The 20,433-nt window shown below is 31.8% G+C and overlaps 1 protein-coding gene and 1 non-coding gene across 2 annotated transcripts; one reads left to right on the forward strand and one right to left on the reverse strand.

Annotated features, from left to right (window-relative positions):
- Positions 1–2,711: 2,711 nt before the first annotated feature.
- Positions 2,712–2,785, forward strand: TRNAN-GUU (transfer RNA asparagine (anticodon GUU)). Its single transcript has one exon. It is a non-coding gene; the product is annotated as a tRNA-Asn (tRNA).
- A 1,128-nt stretch (positions 2,786–3,913) lies between these two features.
- LOC146923806 (lysine-specific demethylase JMJ25-like) lies at positions 3,914–11,137 on the reverse strand. Its single transcript, XM_085708938.1, has 12 exons — positions 10,669–11,137; positions 10,449–10,564; positions 10,272–10,371; positions 10,041–10,185; positions 9,837–9,900; positions 9,005–9,743; positions 8,414–8,743; positions 7,563–7,934; positions 6,267–6,339; positions 6,080–6,165; positions 4,792–4,911; positions 3,914–4,204 (listed from the first exon to the last, which is right to left on the reverse strand). The coding sequence occupies exons 1-12, from the start codon at positions 11,044–11,046 to the stop codon at positions 4,139–4,141; spliced, it is 2,589 nt and encodes an 862-aa protein (XP_085565064.1). The 5' UTR covers positions 11,047–11,137; the 3' UTR covers positions 3,914–4,138.
- Positions 11,138–20,433: the final 9,296 nt, after the last annotated feature.

The following is a 20,433-nucleotide window of genomic DNA, read 5'->3' on the forward strand; positions in this document are numbered from 1 at the left end:
GATGAAGAATGGAATAGGTCACCTAACAGAAGAACAATTTTATGCTACTCAGAAAAGGGAACTGAGGGAGCCTTCACTGGGTGAATTTAAGATTAGGCTTCCTAGTCTTGCTTGTAGTTTGTAATCTTCTTTGATAGGTATGGAATTTATATAGCTTTGTGGTTATGTTTCGATTATTACTCTGTAAAATCTTGGTATATGGTTATCTTTTGAATTCTGGTTGGCATACGAAACAGAATTTCTGGTGTGTAGGCTGTATATTCTGCATATATAGAAAAAATAGGAAAAGAATCATACTTGTTAGGTCGGTTAAAATGTAACCGACTTAACAAAATACCTTCTTAAGTCGGGTTGATAGGTTATTTGAGTTTCTGATGACCATGACTTCTTATGTCAGTTAAAACTTAACGGGCCTAACATGGTTTTGTTTAGTCGGCTCAAAATCTGAATTAACGACTCAAAACTTGTTATGTCACTTACTCTTGAGTTGATGCGGAACTGACTTAAGAAATCTTTTTACCCAACTTAACCAGTGTTTTTTGCACTAGTTAACTTTTACCTGGAATTGACACAGAGACCTGTCTAGTTTTAAAAGGAAGACTTACCTCCCTTACCTGTTTAACTAATGAGATGCACATGCACCTCCTTCTAGAGTTAACACCGTTAATAGAGTGTTAAATAAACCACCTAATAAACCAAAAACTTCAGGAATGAGAACTTTTAGAATGTCATTGTATTCAGTGTGGACTGCGAGAACCATGGAATCAAACCACACAAGCCTAATGTGATGTTTTGAAGGGGACCTGCGGGTTTAGTGATCTTTTTGAACGATATCTGATGCGGTGGCTTGCAGTTTGTAGTGGCAAACGTTTCTCTTGCTGTGTGGAAGCTAAAGATTGACACATGGTTTGACAGGGGCACAAGAAAAGAAGAGATAGTAACCGTAAGTAGAAGCGGCATGCAGTGGCTGGGTCAGGGTTTTACATAATTCCTTGTCGTTTTTTGTCTATGCCTTGCACAATAACAATGTGTTTGTAGTTATTGGTTCGTGACTGTTGTCGACGGTGATTCAGTTTTCCAGTGATGGGGATGATTATCGGCGGTGACTCTCGTGAGAATTAGGCTTTCAAAAAAATAGACACTATATAGAAAATAATAGTATATGTTAAGTTCAAAGAATGAAGGGATGAGTTACAATACTCCTAATGGACAGAAAAATAAATGCAAAAGTGGTGTTTAACAAACACCTAAAATTGCTACATTCGGTGCCTATTCATCTTCTCTCACACATGCAATGTCGACATTTCATTCTATGCAATCTCAAATTTCCCAAGATGCTTTTACTAATATGCCAATCAATAAAAAATACTTCCCCATTTTTTCAATTAAAAGGACGACCTTTTGTAATTCTAGTATATTGTATTGCCATCATACCCCACTCTAACGACTAACCAAAATTGCAAGATACTAATTTACTATGAAATATAAGAAAAAAGAGTTGAAAAATTGATGTATGCGGACTTGATTTCAAACCACATACATCATATTTTCAACTATAATTTTAGTTATATTTCATTTTGGATTAAGTAAAATTGAAGGGTTAGTCTCAAGGCAGCTGAGTGACCACATGCCTCTTGCAAAAAGAAAACACTCAAACTTGAATGCGCTTTCATACATAGAATATTGCTAGAATTTTTCCAAGTGGCAAGCTTAGTAAAACCATTTTGCAGGAGGAGATGAAATGATTTAAAAATCCATTGATAAAGTTGCAAACAAACATCTCCCTATCACATACTTCTTCCGTTTAAATTATAAGTCGTGTTGATGATTTCACATAAAATTAAGAAATGTGATTAATTTTGCATTAAAGAATTGAAGAAAATGGAGTACTGAATAATTTAAAAAGAACTTATAAATAGCATTAATATTTTATTAGTATTGTAAAATTACTTGTAACTCATTTCGGAGAAATTATTTTTCTTCCAAACAACTTATAAAGGAGGAGGGAGTATTTTAATAACAAATATTCATGCAACTAATAAATAAAAGATTTACCCTCAAAAAAAAAAAAAAAAGATTTATTAGATAAACCGTATGATATTTTGTTGTAGAAGATTGTGTATCAACCATTTTTTAAACGGAAAAATAAACTATACATATATTTAGGATTTTGCATAAAATTTCTTTTAGCCAAGTTAGAATTTTAGAAAGAAAAATAAAGAATGAAATAGCTCTGATGAATTACGCTATTTAAGATACAAGTACTCTAAAAAAAAAAAAAAAAAAATTAGAATTGTATCACTTTTTCTTTTTCGACGAAGTGAAAAGATAGAAATGTTGATGAAATCTGACTAAATCCACAATTATAGATTCATACACTCAATCTAAGTAACATCATCATTCAAACACCATTAAAACTTAAAAGGATGATAAGAAACTTCTATAAAAGAAAAATATAACCTTGATAACCGCCAAGACTAACCTTGATAACTCAATCTAACTCACAAGACTCCCAATTTTTAGTTAAACCATAACCCTCTCATTAATTTCTTCTCATATAATCTAAACTATGATTTGCTTTGGAAAAAAACGTACAGAAGTTCTATGATTTGCTTTGAATAAAAACATACAGAAGTTATGTTGCATATTGTTCTAGCAATTATAGTTGCATTAGTTTAAATTTCTTTCTAAATAATTCTCTACCAACAAAAGCTGGAATAGCTCAGTTGGTTAGAGCGTGTGGCTGTTAACCATAAGGTCGGAGGTTCAACCCCTCCTTCTAGCGTTTTACAATTTTTATTTTATTGTATAATATGACTCTCATTTTGATACTAGAAAGGTTTGTGGATGCTTAATTTTTTTTTTCTACAAGAAACACAGCTAGAGAGGGGGAAAGACACCCATTTATATTTTAAGAGTATTTTGCAATATAAGAAATTTTAGTTTGTTAATATACTCCTTACATCAAATAAATCAAACTGAAAAAGAGACATAGAAATGGAGAAATACCAACTTATTTAAGGATAATTAAATCCAACCAAATGTAAGTTTGAAAGCAGTCATTTTTAGTTATATCACAAAATTATTTGTTGTACTTTATTAGGATCAAACCCTAATTGAGAAATACACTTTTATCACAAAAAATGTCTAATCGAGTTTTAGTATTTGTACTAGGAAAAGCTTAGCAAAGTATAAGGACAAGTTGCACCGCCTTTAAGATATATTTTATGGCTGTTTGTTATTGATGTAAATCAACGAAGATATTAATTAATCATTTAATTTATTACATTGAACACCATGGTTACTAAATGAACAATGTGACATTCAACATAAACACGTGAGAGTTGAGACTATGGCAGATTAACGTGGTCCCTCATTGATATAATCTCCATCCAAAGATACATTTTGAAACCACAATGATGTGTTGTTTCAATGTTAGCATGTGTTTTGTGGTTGCTGGGTTTCAATGGCTGCATCCCTGATTAGAATGTGTTGTTTCATTGTGTGAAGTGATGCATCTATGAACACCAGCAATGACACGAATTCGGTCATTGTTCTTGGTCAATTCTACGTCGTTTCAAATTTTTAATCGACTTTTATTCCTAATGCTTGAGTGAAGCGTAGAAAATATTTATCCGTAAACTACTATCAAAAGATAAGATATACTTGGTGTGCTTGTGCAAATCACTTTTTCAAAGTATCCGAAGAAAATTCATTAGTATACCATCTTGTATCCAATATACATTGATTAATGGGAGCAAATCAAACTTAAAGTTGGTGTGGAAACATATGCATTGGAGTTCTAAACACAGCCTTCACTGTTCAAGTGTTGTAGCATTTTTCCCCAACAACAGTTTTTTTAACCATGCAATTGACCTGAGGCTTAAATAATACTTTTAGGTGACAAAAACAATCAAGATAATGGTTTCACTGAGTATAGTTCATTTCACTGACTTAGTAATTCTTGTGGCCAAAACAATCATGGTCACAAATTCAAATCAGCATAACATTTTACGAAACATACCACATCAAGGGCAGCTTAGAATCTTATCATGTATGCATTCAAAAGTTTTATAATACAATGCTAATATTAGCTTCTACCAATAAACCTGGCCTTGTATGTACACACCACTAAAAGTCATACCAATGCTTTCTCTAATGTTTTGACCACATCAACCATAGTGTATATAATCATTTTCTTCACCTGTCACCAAAAGAAGCAGCAATTAGGAACAAACTTTACAGAAAATACTATAAAGAATCGATTGATATGACATAACGGTGTGACACGGTAACATAGTTTGTTGAAATAGCTTTACACTCAAAACTGCCAAACATTCAACAAGTATAAATAGTTAATATTAGAACCTTGTCATTGCATAAAAACTACAATACTAATAGATAGAAAAATATAAAATATAAAACAAATACTCTTCACTAGAGCTATTGATGACTTTTCCAAGAAACATTCGATAAAAAGTTAAATTGTCTACTAACTATGCATAACCATTTTTTCCTATTCCCATCATTTTTTCAGAAATTAATGTTACATTATAATTACTAGTGAATTAAATAGCACTGTGCAGTCTAGAATCTAGATGGTAAAAAATGATCAATTCAAACAAATGTGAATAATATGCTTGAACCAGTTCAACCAATGGAAGTGTTCAGATTTGGCCAATTGCAACATGACAGTGCCAACAATAGGTCTAACTGAAAGCTTCTAATCAGGCTTAATTGCTTTGGTAAGCGTATAAACAGAAGAATTAAATCCATAATAGTCTGGCATACCTCCAATTTGTCCTCTATGGACCTGTGATTTACTGGAAGTTTGCGGAATTCCTCTGTCAAACGGAAGCACTCACCAACGTTTTCAGGAGAAACAAAATCAAGTGCAACCTTGGTGCATGACTGAAAAATGACGATGCATATCATTAACGTTCATACAAATTTTTCAAGCATTAACAAGAACATTAAAGTGAGCTAGCGATAATGGCTTGGGTAACCTGTAAGAAATTGAAGGTTTAAAAATGCAGTCTTCAAAAAGAACTTAGATGCACTCAAACCGTTAACTTAAATGACTCATTGGTTTGAGTTAAGACCAACCTAAAAACTAAGATATCAGAAGCTATGCTATATTCATTGGGCGACAATTGTCATGCAACTCGAGTAACGATCTAGACGGCTGGATGATATGGCTTGATGTATTTATGTGGTAAGTATCTCTCACTTATAAGCTAGTTTTTTGCAAATTGAGTTAGGCTCAATCTAAATTCCATGCCCACATTCAGAGGAACCATTTTCCCAAACCCCTCCCCCTCTTAGGAATGTTTAAATGGGAATATGATAGAAACTGGTAGCAAGTATAATTATGTATGAAATACAGTGGAATATTATTGATCTAACCTCTGGAGAAGAGATTCACACAAATACATATACATATACATTTTTTACACAGACTGTTACAAGAAAAGACAGAACAGGAACACACTTGACAGTGATGGGTTATGCTGGTTCCCCGTGATTTTGAGTCCCAATAACCACTTAATTAATTTCCATATAACCAATTCTATTATGTCCTTCTTACTTTATTCTAAACAGAAACACTCATAACTACTATACATAAACGACACACGCAGATAATAATAAAAACATAATTGCATAATAACTAACTGGGCAATCTCCTATTATAATGTTCTATAATAAGAAGTATAACAGAATATGGAAGGTATTTTTTACCTATGACGTTGTTGTAATAATGTTTTACCTAGGAATTAGCATTTAGTCTTTTGTATCAAGTTAATATCACATTATTGTCAAATGACAATTATTTAGCATTAATGTGATAAGGATTTTGAATACAATATAACTACTAGGACATTCTCAAACTTTCAGGAACTTGGTAGCATAATAGTTAGTCATCAAGTCATTATCAATCATCTTTAACCATATTTATATTTATTTTTTTCTCTTCTATTATGTAAAACTCATAACATCAACATCTACACTTCTTAGCAAACAAGGAAAATTTACGCATTCATTAAACATAAAACAAAACAACTATGTACGTAAATTTTACCTTCAAATTTCTGACTTGGTGGGGGCAACCAGCTGGAATGAAAACAGCATCCCCTAGCTTCTGAACAAAAGTCCAAGGCTCAATTCCTACATACAAGTCAGTGTTGAATTGTTAACAAGATGGTACAAGCCTATTGATCTACACTCCACAGACCAAACAACATAAGTAAAATATAAGCACTACTAACCATACTCCTCCTTTAGCTTTTTCTTATGCCGGACGGTTAGATAAAAGGTCTGATCATGGATGGGGTGAATAACCTACATTGCCAAAGGAGATGTCATTCAAGAAGATACATACATAAGGAGTGAAAGGTCACCAGACTGCCGAGTTATCTAAATAAAGAAGCCCCCGTCTACTGCCTAGTGAACTTCGAAACTGAAACCGTAAAACGAAAGATATACAGAACGTCTACTGAATCAGTGACCTACTGGACTGGAATTACATCCAGAATGCATTTCCCTGCATATCTTATGTTTCAATACCGCTATTCACATCAACATAATTCCTTACTCGTGATAGTATGTATTCAAAATTAACTACTCACAAATATTATTTATTACCAGCTTGATCCTTCGCCAAGCCCAATCCTTTGGGACATGTAAATTTCATAATTAAAAAAATCTGAACCTAACAGATGTTAGCAATCACTAGCTGAGAAAACAAGAGATAATGAAGGAAAATGTAAACAGATAACTGGAGATAACTTTCTGTTGATGTAGCTTATTCGCAAAACTGAAAGTACGATAATGATTTATAGGAATTGCAATCTGTTATGGACAGTTGCCCCTAACAAAGTGTGCTGGAACCTTTTACACTGGGCAGCACTTACCAATGTGCTGAAGGACTGAACAACCAAAGGACCAATCCAACTTATTACAATGTACAGAAGTATAACAAGCATAACACTATAAAAAGAGAGATTTAGGTAGACGAAAAAAGAAGAGAGGCACAAGGTCTCTACAAAAAGAGCGGGCTAGGTAAAAAGAAGCAACGCCACAGGAGGCGAGGTAGCAGCAGCCAGCAGGCAATAGGCAATGTGATGCCCAGACGAAGCCAAATCCACGCTGCACGATACCTTTATTTGGGGCATTTTGGTTCTTTTGTTTGAAAAGGTGAAAACTAAACTACTTGATGTAACTCAAATTATTGATAGGAATTTATAGGGAGTTAAATGGGCTATGAGACTAAACTATGAAGGCCCCATAGAACATATTACAAGGTATATAAGCAAAACAACAGTAACAACACTGAAAAATAAAATAAAGCATAAGCTAAGAATTAGGTCAAATAGGGAAAAGCAATGAGATAGTGTCAATTTTATCATGTTCGCAGCAGCAAAATGTGAAAAATAAAGGGGTAGCTATATGGCATGTTTGTTCGCAGCAGCAAAACTAATTAGTAGCAACTAAGTTTCATTAATGACTCAAGTTAACAAGCGGCATCAAAACAGATAATAGAAAATCATATCAACTAACTTTACCTCCTCTAAAGGAGAGCAATGGACGTGCCTGAACTCTTTGAAATGCTTCTTCAGATATTCCTGCAATGCGGGTACGTCCTCTCTCCGAAAAATATCCCAGAGAGCACCATCTAAAGAATCTCCAACCAACAAACCATTTTCTTGTTTCATCGTCGCTTTATCAACCTCCTTGACCTCTGAGCCAGAAGATTGGCCATCATCATCAGTGCTCTCTGAAGCATTTATGGAAGAAGACAAATTGGTCTCTCCATCCTGATTATCACCATGTAGCTCCCTCTTGTCTTGCTTAAGGTGCCTTTGGGTCAATTTCTTAATTGCATCAATACTCGCAGGATCCAATTTTGCTTTAGCAATATGAGTCAACACATTTACCTAAAAGCCAAATTGTAAAAGAAACAAAACAATTTAATTTTCCCCATAATACAGTAAGAACTCAAGACACAAAGCAAAACATATAAAGTACAAACAAATAATTAATCGGGAAAGACAGTGCATATAAGTCTAAAAAATACTTTGTCAAATGATGCAACTAATCAGAAAAATAATACTTTCAAATTATGAGTTACCAAAATACCAAGGTCAATGACACTTCAAATCAAATATATCAAATATATAATCAAATGAGTGTTTCAAAGACAGATCAATGACCAAAAATTTAAGATTTGATGTACTTAAAACTACACAACTATCAGCTCTTAATGCAATGGCATACAAAGGCATCATTTACATCCTATAAATTATGCATCTTTCAATATGATACTCAAATAATAAATAAAAATATAAACATAAAAAAATTCATAACAAAATCTACAAAAAACAGTCCAGGAAAGACACAGAGAATTGAAGCATACTGCATCAGACATATCACAATGGAGCTTGGTCACTGAATCACCCCGTCCAAGCTCCTGAGAAAATCCATAAGCTATATATGTTTTTGGTCCCATGTCTGGCTTTAGAACATTATCAGGCAGCTTCACAGCAAGGTTGAGAGCACCTTTGAAAGGATTTGTATATTCTTTAAATGGCAAGGAAGATATGAACTCGGCACAATGACGAGGTAAACTTTCCTCAAATAAATTAGAAGGAGGCCAATCTTTCAATTTCAATACTCGAGGCCAATCCTGTTTATCCTTGGGACAATTTGTGTACCCGGTAAAGAATTGGTGCACATTAATATCTATCTGCATAGAATCAAAAACTCAAATAAAATTTAAATAACCGGTAACACATAGACATGTCAAGTATAGTAAAAAAAAAAATACAGAAATGAAAGAAAAAGAAAACAACTGCGGTTAGTATGCATAAGAAACAGAGAAAAATACCAACAGAAAAACAGAAAGCAGGGGATGCAAGGGACACTAGAGTGCAAGAAACCATATGAGAAGCTCAAAGATCAAGAAATCGAACAAAATTCATGTACAAGGTTTAGAAATCGAACAAACCTCGCACCAATCTAAGCATTCAAGCGCCTTAACATCCAAAAGTGGCTTGTGCTTGGTCTTGCTTTTCTGACGAAATGCACGCCACATGACAAGCGGCTCCCAGCTTAAACCAGATGTACATTCAAGTACATTGCTGACAATTACAGGCTCCCCTCTGCTCCAGTGCCATTGAAAATGTCCTAAATCCTCGTGATAAAGATCTACTGCCCTAGGATGGTACAAAAAATTGCCCCTGGAATCTACGCAAAGAGCTGCTTCCCTTGAGTTATTGTGTATGTCATCTCTGTTCCTAACAGGCTTCAAACAAGAGCAGCTATTATCAAGAGTCTCCTCTGCATCTTGAAGTTCCATTGAATCTGCAAGTTCTTTTGCTTTACATACTAAGTCAGAGATGTAATTTGGCTGAAATATGCTTCTCAGTTCAAGGTAACCATGATCACATTTATTCTTAGATTTTGGACAGGGAATATTGCCATTACTATCTGCATGCCACCCAGATTTTGACCATGTACGTATCTCAAGTTCGGAACCAGCATGAGGTGCTTTGTATCTGGTTTCTTCCTCCGCCTTTCCACCATGCAGATAATCTTGGCCTCGGAAGATAAACTCAAAATCAAATGGGTCTGCACCACCTAGAAGTTGGCCACAACGAAGCTCGCGGCAACAGAGGACACAAAGGTCAAAAGAGCATTTTGTGCATCTTCTGTGGTAGTCAAATATTGATGTTTTGCAGTTGTCACTACAAAAGTAATGAGTCATTAATAACAACATAGGATTGGAATAACTAACTAACTACGTAAAAATCCAATTTATATACGAAATAATTCCCTACCAGTACGCGCGCTCATCATTATGGAGAACTGATACTTTAATTTTTAGCTCAGAGAGTGAGCGTCCTACAATGTTGATCCCAAAAGCAAATTAAAAAAAAAGAGGAAATATATGAAACTAAAAATGATCGACCATGAAAAAGCACATGTGGGAAATGAATTAGTATGTAAGTAATTGAAAAGAAAGAAAGGTGTATATAAAATACCTTGTATCTTGGCTTCTATCTCCTTCTCAGACATTTGTTGTTGATCCAATCGTATTAAATGTGGTAGAAGAGCTTTGAGCATATACTTGGAGACCTCAACCTGATGATCATTGTTGGTATCGTCGTCCTCTTTTTGTTTAATTGACTGTAATGTATAAGATAATAAGATTAAAAATGTTGAATGAATAGAGAAAATGTACGTAAAAGGGGTCGAAGAAGTTAGAGACATACATCGATAAGTTTCCGTGATCTCAAACACCCTTTGCAATTGCAATTACCACAACATACAGGACATGCCTCAGCAATTTGATCTTCTTCCAAGTGAGGATACCTTAACAACAAAAACAATATATATATATGATACATTACATTGGCAAATGAAGAAGTTGTAGAAATATAGATACATACCATTTGTTAATACAGCATACACAAAATCTTTTCCGTTGGCATGTGGTGCATCTAACAACCCTTCCTTTGTCATTTCTTTGACATTGATGGCACATTAAAGACTCCTCTTCAATCCACTGTTAAATTTGTTGAATCAGATTTAGTAAATTACAGAACCACAAAGGAATGTAACAATAATAATAGTAGTAATCATTAGAAGAAGAAGAGAAGACGTTGTGACCTTATTACGACGAATTGTGTTGTTGATTTTTTCAGCTTTCGTATGATTTTGATGACTCTGTTTTCCTTTTTTAGGTTTTTCTTGAAGCTCTAAACCAGCATGATAAGATGTGTTTGTTTTTCTTATCCGTTCACTCTTTCGAACAACAACAGCAGCAACGGTAGTAGAAGAAGCACCTTCTTCCGTTTTACGGTTGCGTTTAACGGTGGTTGGTGGTTCTACGTTCTTGGTTAAATCCTCCTTCGTCGCGTTTGTTCTGCGTTTCTTCCTAGAATAGCGATGAAGGATAGATGGTCTCTCAGTCGCAGCCAAGGCGTCGCATGAACCGTTCAACGATGACGCCGTCGTCAATGTGTCGTCTTCTCCCGCCAACGCCATTTCTGAATTCAAATGCAGAAAAGAGGTTTTGTTTTGTTTTGTTACTATTTTTCACTTCAAAGTTGTGAAAATGGGTAAAGTACAAAACCCTAACGTTTCTTCTCTTTTCGTCTGCTTTTAACACATGCGATTCTACTCCACCCACAGTTTTACCATTTACTCCCTCTGTTTTCCGGTAAATAATTTATCAACAATTAGGGGAATTTAATTTGTTAACACATGCGATTCTACTCCACCCACAGTTTTACCATTTACTCCCTCTGTTTTCCGGTAAATAATTTATCAACAATTAGGGGAATTTAAATTGTTAACACATGCGATTCTACTCCACCCACAGTTTTACCATTTACTCCCTCTGTTTTCCGGTAAATAATTTATCAACAATTAGGGGAATTTAATTTGTAGTAGTAGTGAGTAATGAGAGAATTCAATTGTTGGACTCGTTTGACTTTGAAGAAAGATGTTTAATTTGTAGTAGTAGTGAGTAATGAGAGAATTTAATTTGTTTAACATTATAATATTGATGTGAACCATAAAAATAAAAATTATAATAGGTAATTACACATGAACTTATTCTCATCTTTATGGGAACTTTATTCTCACATTTTTCTTTGGAATTTTTTTTCTATTCCCATGAACGTTTTATACCCGAGAATAAAATTTAGTAAACTTGTAACATATTTTCAATCAGGACGAACATTAACAAATATATTTACAAATCAACCATTAAATAAGTCATGTGTTTTTTTTTTACAAATGGAGGTCATGTTGTTGATAGTGAGAATTGAACTATAATTTTGCGATAACTCAATTAGTTACCAAGCGAGTCAATTTTTACAGAGTTTTAATCTTGAAAAAAACATTGATTTATAGCCTTGTAAAATTCAAAATATTTTAAAAATGTCTTTGACTTTGATTTTATACTGATCTAGCCAATTTTAACTAACATGACACATGATGTTGATTGTGCACTTTTAAAAAAAAATCATTAATTTATTTAGAAACTCAAAATTTCATCACAAAAAAGAAACATAAGATAATCTTATACTCAATAAAAAAATACAAAGAACTCGGTTGGCCTTTATCAAAAACTTTGAATCAACAAAGATAATTTTAGCTCATCCACCTCCGGTGAGAGTGTGAGACTACAACATCCCCAAGATAATTTTAGCTGACTTTTTTAAAAAATTTGAATTTTGCAAAGGTATATATATCAAAATTTTCTTTTTGCAGGAATCACAACTCAAACAGATAAAATTTACAAGGACCCAAAACATATTTAAGCAGTTATTTATTTATTTATTTATAAAGCTACTTTCTAATTGTGTGTGAGTGATAGAGTAGTGGTGAAGTTAGTTTGTGATGTGACTCTTTTCCCAAAACAAACACAAAATGTTGGTATAATCTCAGTTGTTAACTATTAAAATTGGTTAACTAGTCCACAATAATTTTGAAGTTGAGATTTTGTACAACATTTTTATAGAAGTCTAAAAGAAAAAGATAAACTTCAAAGAAACTATACAAGATGTAGAAGCATATCTAAAATCGTAACGATCTTTGAGGAGCATGATTATAACCAAGTATAGACATATTAAGCTTGCAAGCAACTATTTAATTTTTCTTCATGTAGCATGTAGCATGGATGTGTGGGTAAAGAATGCAGATATTTTTTATAACAAAGAAAGTTACAGATATTTTTTTATATAATTTATCATAAATAAAATGTATCTCTTAAGCACATCACAATTCAAATAGGAAAATGCTAAAGTGCACGAGAGGAAATTTCGTTCATATTGCACGACAAATTTTTTCTCTCTTGTTTGATTTGTTCTACTGCATTTTTTTTATGATAAGCATATATCTTCTTTCTGTGCTACTACAAATCAACACCGCAATATAAAATACTTTAAATAAATTATTTGATGGTTTACACTTTACCCATAGGAACATTGATTTGGACATGAGTGATAATGACAACGAAGGTGACTATATCAACATTGTTTATATTATGCTTACATTTTTTTGTTTTATTATTTAGCTCATAATTTTATTTTGAAAACGGATAAACTAGCAAGAATGAAGCCTTCAATTAAATGAGCAAATTGTGTCTAAGAAGTATTGGTCATGCAAATTCAATGTCCAATTGTTTATGAATTTTTTGAACCATGTAAAGGCAGGTAGAGTATTCCAGCTATTTAGTGCATCGGCAGAAGGTCCTGTTTAATTCGTCTCGAAAATAAATTTACATACAAATTTAATATGACACAACAAGAAGGAACATTATGGTGGCATGCTCACGCATCAGCTTTATGTGCAGAGGATTCACGTTGAGAGTTTTCTAAAGATGATGAATTGAGTCTCTGTGATGGCTTTGTGATCACTGGTAGTTGCAGTGATCCATATGGAAATGAGAAATGGATATGTGACCTTGTCAGTTGTCACATTGATTAAGAAATTAGACTCCATGCACACTAAAATCTCTGGCATTTGTTTTGGCCACCCGGTAATTAATTGTTAATTTCCTAATCTTTGAGGTTTTGGTTGTTTATGTGAGCATAGATCAAGAGTTTCAATTTATATTATAAATTAAAATGATTTTAATAAAAGTTAGTTAAACTTAATATAAAAATTCTCATATGATGTAATATGATCATAACTCAATTAGTAGGAATATAAAGATATATAGCGGCGAGGGTTTTGAACTTCGGATTTATCCACTTATTCAACTTAAGGGATAAATTTTTTGCTACAAAATTATTTGAAAAAAAAAAAAAAAAAAAACCTAATATGAAACAAGAATTAGAACTATGGTTCCTCAAAAAAAAAAAAAAAAGAATTAGAACTATGGTATAAGTGTTCCACTTTCAAAAATAGTAAGTTCACCTAACACCTTAGCCATGTGACATGTTTTAACATTTAATTACGTCAATTAGATATCTATGATCATTTTTTTCCTATAAAAAAATCTGGTTAAAATTGAAGTTTTGAGTCGAGCCTTTTGCAGCTTAATTAGTATTCTCAAGTTGAAATTTGAATTCTAAAATGGGTTGAAATTCTATAGGGTAGATTTTCTATCTATATAAATAATCATTGACATGAAGAATTAGTCTTAATAATTGCTGAAATGCACACGCAAAAATCATGTTAGAAATAGTATGAATTAATTTGGTATGTGATTATTTGACACACTAAACTTGTAGCTAAAACAAGAAGGAACTTTCATTACTGACTTTGGTATGCTGGGCATGGTTCGGTTATCCATATTAACCGAACCGAACCAAACCACTTTGTTGAAATGGTTCGGAATAACCGAACTGAACCGTTTAAGTTTTGGAAGTAACCGAACCGAACCAAAGTTATGGTTCGGTTAACCATTTTCTTACCTATTAACTGAACCGAACCAAACCATTAAACATATCTATTTAAAACCAACTTATTTTAAAAAAAAACAACTTATTTTAAAATACTCCTTCAAAAAACACTTATTTATTTATGCTTAACAGCTTATTAGGATCTCTTTTTTTAAAATAACTTATTTATTTATGCTAAACAGCTTATTAGGATCTCTTTTTAAAAAACAACTTATTCAAAACAGCTTATTTATGCAAAACAACTTATTAGGATCTCATTTTTCAAAATAACTTATTTGAAACAGCTTATTTATGCAAAACAGCTTATTAAGATCTCTTTTTTCAAAATAACTTATTCAAAACAACTTATTTATGCAAAACAGCTTATTAGGATCTCTTTTTTCAAAATAACTTATTCAAAATAGCTTATTTATGTAAAACAGCTTATTAGGATCTCTTTTTTCAAAATAACGTATTTATTTATGCTAAACAACTTATTAGGATCTCTTTTTTCAAAATAACTTATTCAAAACAGCTTATTTATGCAAAACATCTTATTAGGATCTCTTTTTAAAAAACAACTTATTCAAAACAGCTTATTTATGCAAAACATCTTATTAGGATCTCATTTTTCAAAATAACTTATTTGAAACACCTTATTTATGCAAAAACAGCTTAGTAAGATCTCTTTTTTCAAAATAACTTATTCAAAACAGCTTATTTATGCAAAACATCTTATTAGGATCTCATTTTTCAAAATAACTTATACAAAAAAGCTTATTTATGCAAAACAACTTATTAGGATCTCTTTTAAAAAACAACTTATTCAAAACAGCTTATTTATGCAAAACAACTTGTTAGGATCTATTTTTTCAAAACTACTTATTCAAAACAGCTTATTAGGATCTATTTTTTCAAAATAACTTATTCAAAATAGCTTATTTATGCAAAATAGCTTATTAGGATGTATTTTTAAAAAACAACTTATTCAAAACAGCTTATTTATGCAAAAAAATTATTAAGATCTCTTTTTTTATATTAGAAACAACTTATTTATGCAAAACAACTTATTAGGATCTCATTTTTCAAAATAACTTATTTGAAACAGCTTATTTATGCAAAACAACTTATTAGGATCTCTATTTTTTTCAAAATAACTTATTAAAAAAAATTAACAAACACGATTTGAATATATAAATATATCTGGTAACAAACTAAATGAATATATTTATACTTAATTTTTCATTATTCTGAATATAAAAAAGAGATCCTAATAGGTTTATTTTGCATAAATAAGCTGTTTTGAATAAGTTATTTTGAAAAAAGAGATCCTATTAAGTCGTTTTACATAAATAAGCTATTTTGAAGAAGTTATTTTGAAAAATGAGATCCTAATAAGCTGTTTTACATAAATAAGCTATTTTGAATAAGTTATTTTGAAAAAACAAATCCTAATAAGCTGTTTTGCATAAATAAATAAGTTATTTTGAAAAAAGAGATCCTAATAAGTTGTTTTACATAAATAAGTTGTTTTGAATAAGTTATTTTGAAAAAACAGATCCTAATAAGCTGTTTTACATAAATAAATAAGTTATTTTAAAAAAAGAGATCCTAATAAGCTGTTTTACATAAATAAGCTATTTTGAATAAGTTATTTTGAAAAAAGAGATCCTAATAAGCTGTTTTGCATAAATAAGCTGTTTTGAATAAGTAGTTTTGAAAGAAGAGATCTTGATAAGCCGTTTTGTATAAATAAGCTGTTTTGAATAAATTGTTTTTTAAAATGAGATCCTAATATGTTGTTTCGTATAAATAAGTTGTTTTGAATAAGTTATTTTGAAAAATGAGATCATAATAAGCTGTTTTACATAAATAAGCTATTTTGAATAAGTTATTTTGAAAAAAGAGATCCTAATAAGCTATTTTGCATAAATAAGTTGTTTTGAATAAGTAGTTTTGAAAGAAGAGATCTTGATAAGCCGTTTTGTATAAATAAGTTGTTTTGAATAAGTTGTTTTTTAAAATGAGATCCTAATAAGCTGTTTCGTATAAATAAGTTGTTTTGAATAAGTTATTTTGAAAAATGAGATCCTAATAAGTTGTTTTGCATAAATAAGCTGTTTTGAATAAGTTGATTTTAAAATAAGTTGTTTTGCATAAAATAAGTTATTTTAAAATAAGTTGTTTTTTTAAAAATAAGTTGGTTTTAAATAGATATGCTTAATGGTTCGGTTCGGTTCGGTTTGGATAACTGTGGTTATTAATGGTTCGGTTCGGTTAATTAACTGTTATCAAAATAAAGGTTCAATTCATAAATTTGTGAAATGGTTCAGTTAATTTTGATATGGTTCGGTTCGGTTAACCATTAATTTTGCCCAGCCCTAGCTACTCCAATAGAATTTTAAAAACAACTCCATTCAAGTGTTGACTACAAAAATCCCTAAAAAAAAAAAAAAGTATTGACTACAAAAATAACACTCGAAGGAGTACAACTAATATTTATCCGTAAAAAATAAACACAATGATTGACAACATGTATATTAAAGAAAATTGCATAATTAGTTTGTTGAGAATGAATGTACCAACTCAAGTCTCATTGCTCATGTATATTCATAATTAGTTATAACTTATTAGTAGGCTACAAACTCATAACCTGTGAAACTCCGATACTTCAAAATGGATGACGTATCGTATCCCCTGCGTATCCTGCACCGATACCTGCCCGATATTTCCCGATACGTATCAGGAGAGTATCCGAAGATTAAATTTTATTTTTTTAAAAAATAATTATTTGATACTTCCCGATACGTATCAGGAAAATATCTGATAATTATCCTGCTCCGATACTTGCCCCAATACTTCACAATTAATGTTAACTGAAATAACTTAACTCTTGAGTATAGTGCTTCTTTTTTGGATCGATATAGTATAACACTAACAATGTTCCTTTTGGATATAGTATAGCACTTATGGTGCTCTTTTTGGGATATATTGAGTATGTAATTGACTAATCATCACTCTCTTAATCGTCAATATGATTTATATTTATGTTGATGAGCTACGAGCCTATGACTAGTTTCTTTTGTTTGTTAATATATTTGCATATTAAAAAAATGGTTATATTTATATTGTTAATTTAATTATATAATTTTTTTTTATTAACGTATTCCATCCGTATCGTATCTTGATTTTTGAAATTTTCTTGTATCGACGTATCTGTGCAGTATCGTATCCGTATCGTATCTCGTATCTGGGCTTCACAGCTCATAACTCTTGAAGATTACCCTCAAATGAGAGGTAGCTTCAAAATGAGCTATGTACCACCACAAAGCATATCTCTGCCTGATGATATAAATTAGAACATAATCTCATCTCGTGTCGTTTATTTATGGTCTACTCAAATGCAATAAGAAAGTACTAATCAATAATAAAACATTTGATCCTTCAAAAAATAAAAAATAATAAAATATTTGAGGGTATGGTTACACCTTCCATTGATGCTTTTGAATTGAATCAACCATTGTAAATTCCACATAAGCCTTCATAGAATATATTCCATAAAAGTAATATTTGAAGTAGAAAAGTGCACAATTCGGATTGAAAAAGTATATAAAAAATGTCCAAATGTTGCAAATATGATAACAAAGCAAGGAGACCGGTAACATTACTTGCATGATAATCTTCGAGGATTGAAAAACCTTTGAGACTTTGAACACGAATTTTGGCAGCGGAACTTTATCCTCTGATTCTTTGTGAATTGGATTCTCAAGACTAATCAAATATGTTAACAAAAAATATGTTAACATGATTTAGAAATCGAAGCAGCCTTTTCAGTGCCTTTAATTTCGTTCCACTCTTTAGATCATGCAATTGATTCGTGCTGAAGTAAGTATGTAACTGAATTTTTACTCTATTCCACACCTTGAGATGCTTGAGCAGACATAGCTTGTTACATTCAAATTGAGAAGAGAAGGTCTGTGAGTTTTTTGGTGAGGTAGTGGGAGAGTGGGAAGGTGCAAGAGTATTGATGAGGTCAGGTGGGGTATAGTAGTTGTACCAAAAACATCAATAAGTAACTCTTTTATTTTAGGCACAAGTAGTTCATAAATTATATAAAAAATTCCAATTCTAAATTATATGCAAATCAATTAATTTAGGATATAACGTGGATTAGGAATAAATTGACACATTTTATACTATGAAGCACCGGTATGCCTAAATAACCTCCGAATCGTATCCGATACGCTCCGATACGACGTCGATACGTATCGAAGGAGTATCCGAATTTTTTAATTAAAAAAGTACATTAAAAAATTCCGACACGATGCGATACACCGTCTACGCATCTCTGACAGGCCTAATATACATCTAACTGTTTAGCTTTCCTCTCCTTAATTACTACTATTTTTTAATTTATTGACCTCCTCTCTCTACTTTAATTGATTCATCTAAATTCTGATGCACCCATTTAACTTCCAAGCATTTCTAAAGATTGGTTTACTTTTCCATAATTCTTTTTGTCTGCAAATTCAATTCACGGTTGTGCATATTCACAATTACCAAGTCTGAACAAACCACTATATAGAGGATACAAACAAACTCACTAGTTACAACTAGGAGTATCCACCTTGAAGGAAAAGGCAGTAGAGCATTCCTTGAGCCAAACTAGTGGAGTATCCGCCTTTGAAACACTACTTCTTGAGTTTGTGTTATGATATTATTTTAATTTCCATTTTATTTTAATTTTTTTATATATGTATCTTAAATGTATCTATTCTATATTTTCAATGACAGACATATCATATCCGATACACGTATCCTGTATGTGCTTCTTAGATTTTATATAGTTTAGGGATGTACTACTTAATACATCTATATAAATTAGGGACTAGATTTAAAAATAAATGATAAATTAAGTACTAAATTGATGATTTATTCGAGAGATTTGAGTAACAAAATATTTTAGGTACCCTAGAAATGCAAGTAACAAAATACTCCACTTTTCCCTTAAAAAAAACATCTCACTGCAAATGTGAGTTGATGTTACTCTATAAATGTGTGGGTAGAAGACTCATTCAACTTATTAGTTCATTAAAAAAAAAGTGTGGGTCGAAGATGGACTCAAATGCAAAATTCATACAAAAACCCATACCACCTTCATCAGTAAACTATTTGAATAACATGAATTTATGTGATATTATAACATTTTTTTTAAACCTTTCACCCTAAATTAGACTAACTTTTCCAAGATTTGGTTCGTCACAAATAAAAAATATATCTAGTCTCTACGATTCATACTTGATCCATGAATGGAGACTATTTCTTTACAAGCCAAATATTGAATTTAATGTCCAATTGCTTATGACTTTTTTGAACTATGTAAAGGCAGGGAGAGATACGTATTCAAGCTATTGAGTGCATGGGCAGATAGATGGTCCTGAATATATCCTTAAAAAAAAAAAAAATTGACCTGAAAATAAATTTACATACAAATTTAACGTGACACAACAAGAAGGAACATTATGGTGGCATGCTTACGTCCAAACTGTTTATGGTACTTTTATCATTCAACCTCTTCCGGGTCAATTTCCATATCTCCTAAACCCTACAAAGAAAATGGGTTGGAAAAGAATTGGCGTGCTGTTGTGTGAATAGGATTCAGAGCACGTGATAAAGATGTATGGAGGGTGTTTTGGGGTGTTCATGAAAATGGTGGAGGAAGAAAAGGAGACATGGAATGGAACATGCACAATGTTTCACGTTGAGAGTTTTCTAAGGATGATGAATTGAGTCTCTATGATGGGTTTGTGATCCTTGGTAGTTGCAGTGATGCTTATAGAAATGAGAAATGGATATGTGACCTTGTCACATTAATTGATTAAGAAATAAGACTCGATGCAGACAAAAATCATTGGCATTGGTTTTGGCCACCGGGGTAATTAATTTGTTAATTTCCTTCTTCTTTTTTTTTTTTTTGGACTTAATTGTTAATTTCCTAATCTTTTAGGCTTTGATTGTTTATTTGAGCAAAGATCAA

Source organism: Medicago sativa, chromosome 5, assembly GCF_051527215.1.
Source record: "Medicago sativa cultivar Bolivia chromosome 5, Bolivia_mono, whole genome shotgun sequence".
Taxonomy (NCBI): Eukaryota; Viridiplantae; Streptophyta; class Magnoliopsida; order Fabales; family Fabaceae; genus Medicago; species Medicago sativa.

Excerpts from the sequence above, each read along its gene's own strand:
- LOC146923806 (XM_085708938.1), bottom strand. The coding sequence starts at position 11,046 with ATGGCGTTGGCGGGAGAAGACGACACATTGACGACGGCGTCATCGTTG. Across the intron at positions 7,935-8,413 it reads ATTGTGATATGTCTGATGCA|GTAAATGTGTTGACTCATAT; the intron begins GTATGCTTCAAT and ends TTTGGCTTTTAG. Across the intron at positions 6,340-7,562 it reads ATTGCTCTCCTTTAGAGGAG|GTTATTCACCCCATCCATGA; the intron begins GTAAAGTTAGTT and ends TTGGCAATGTAG.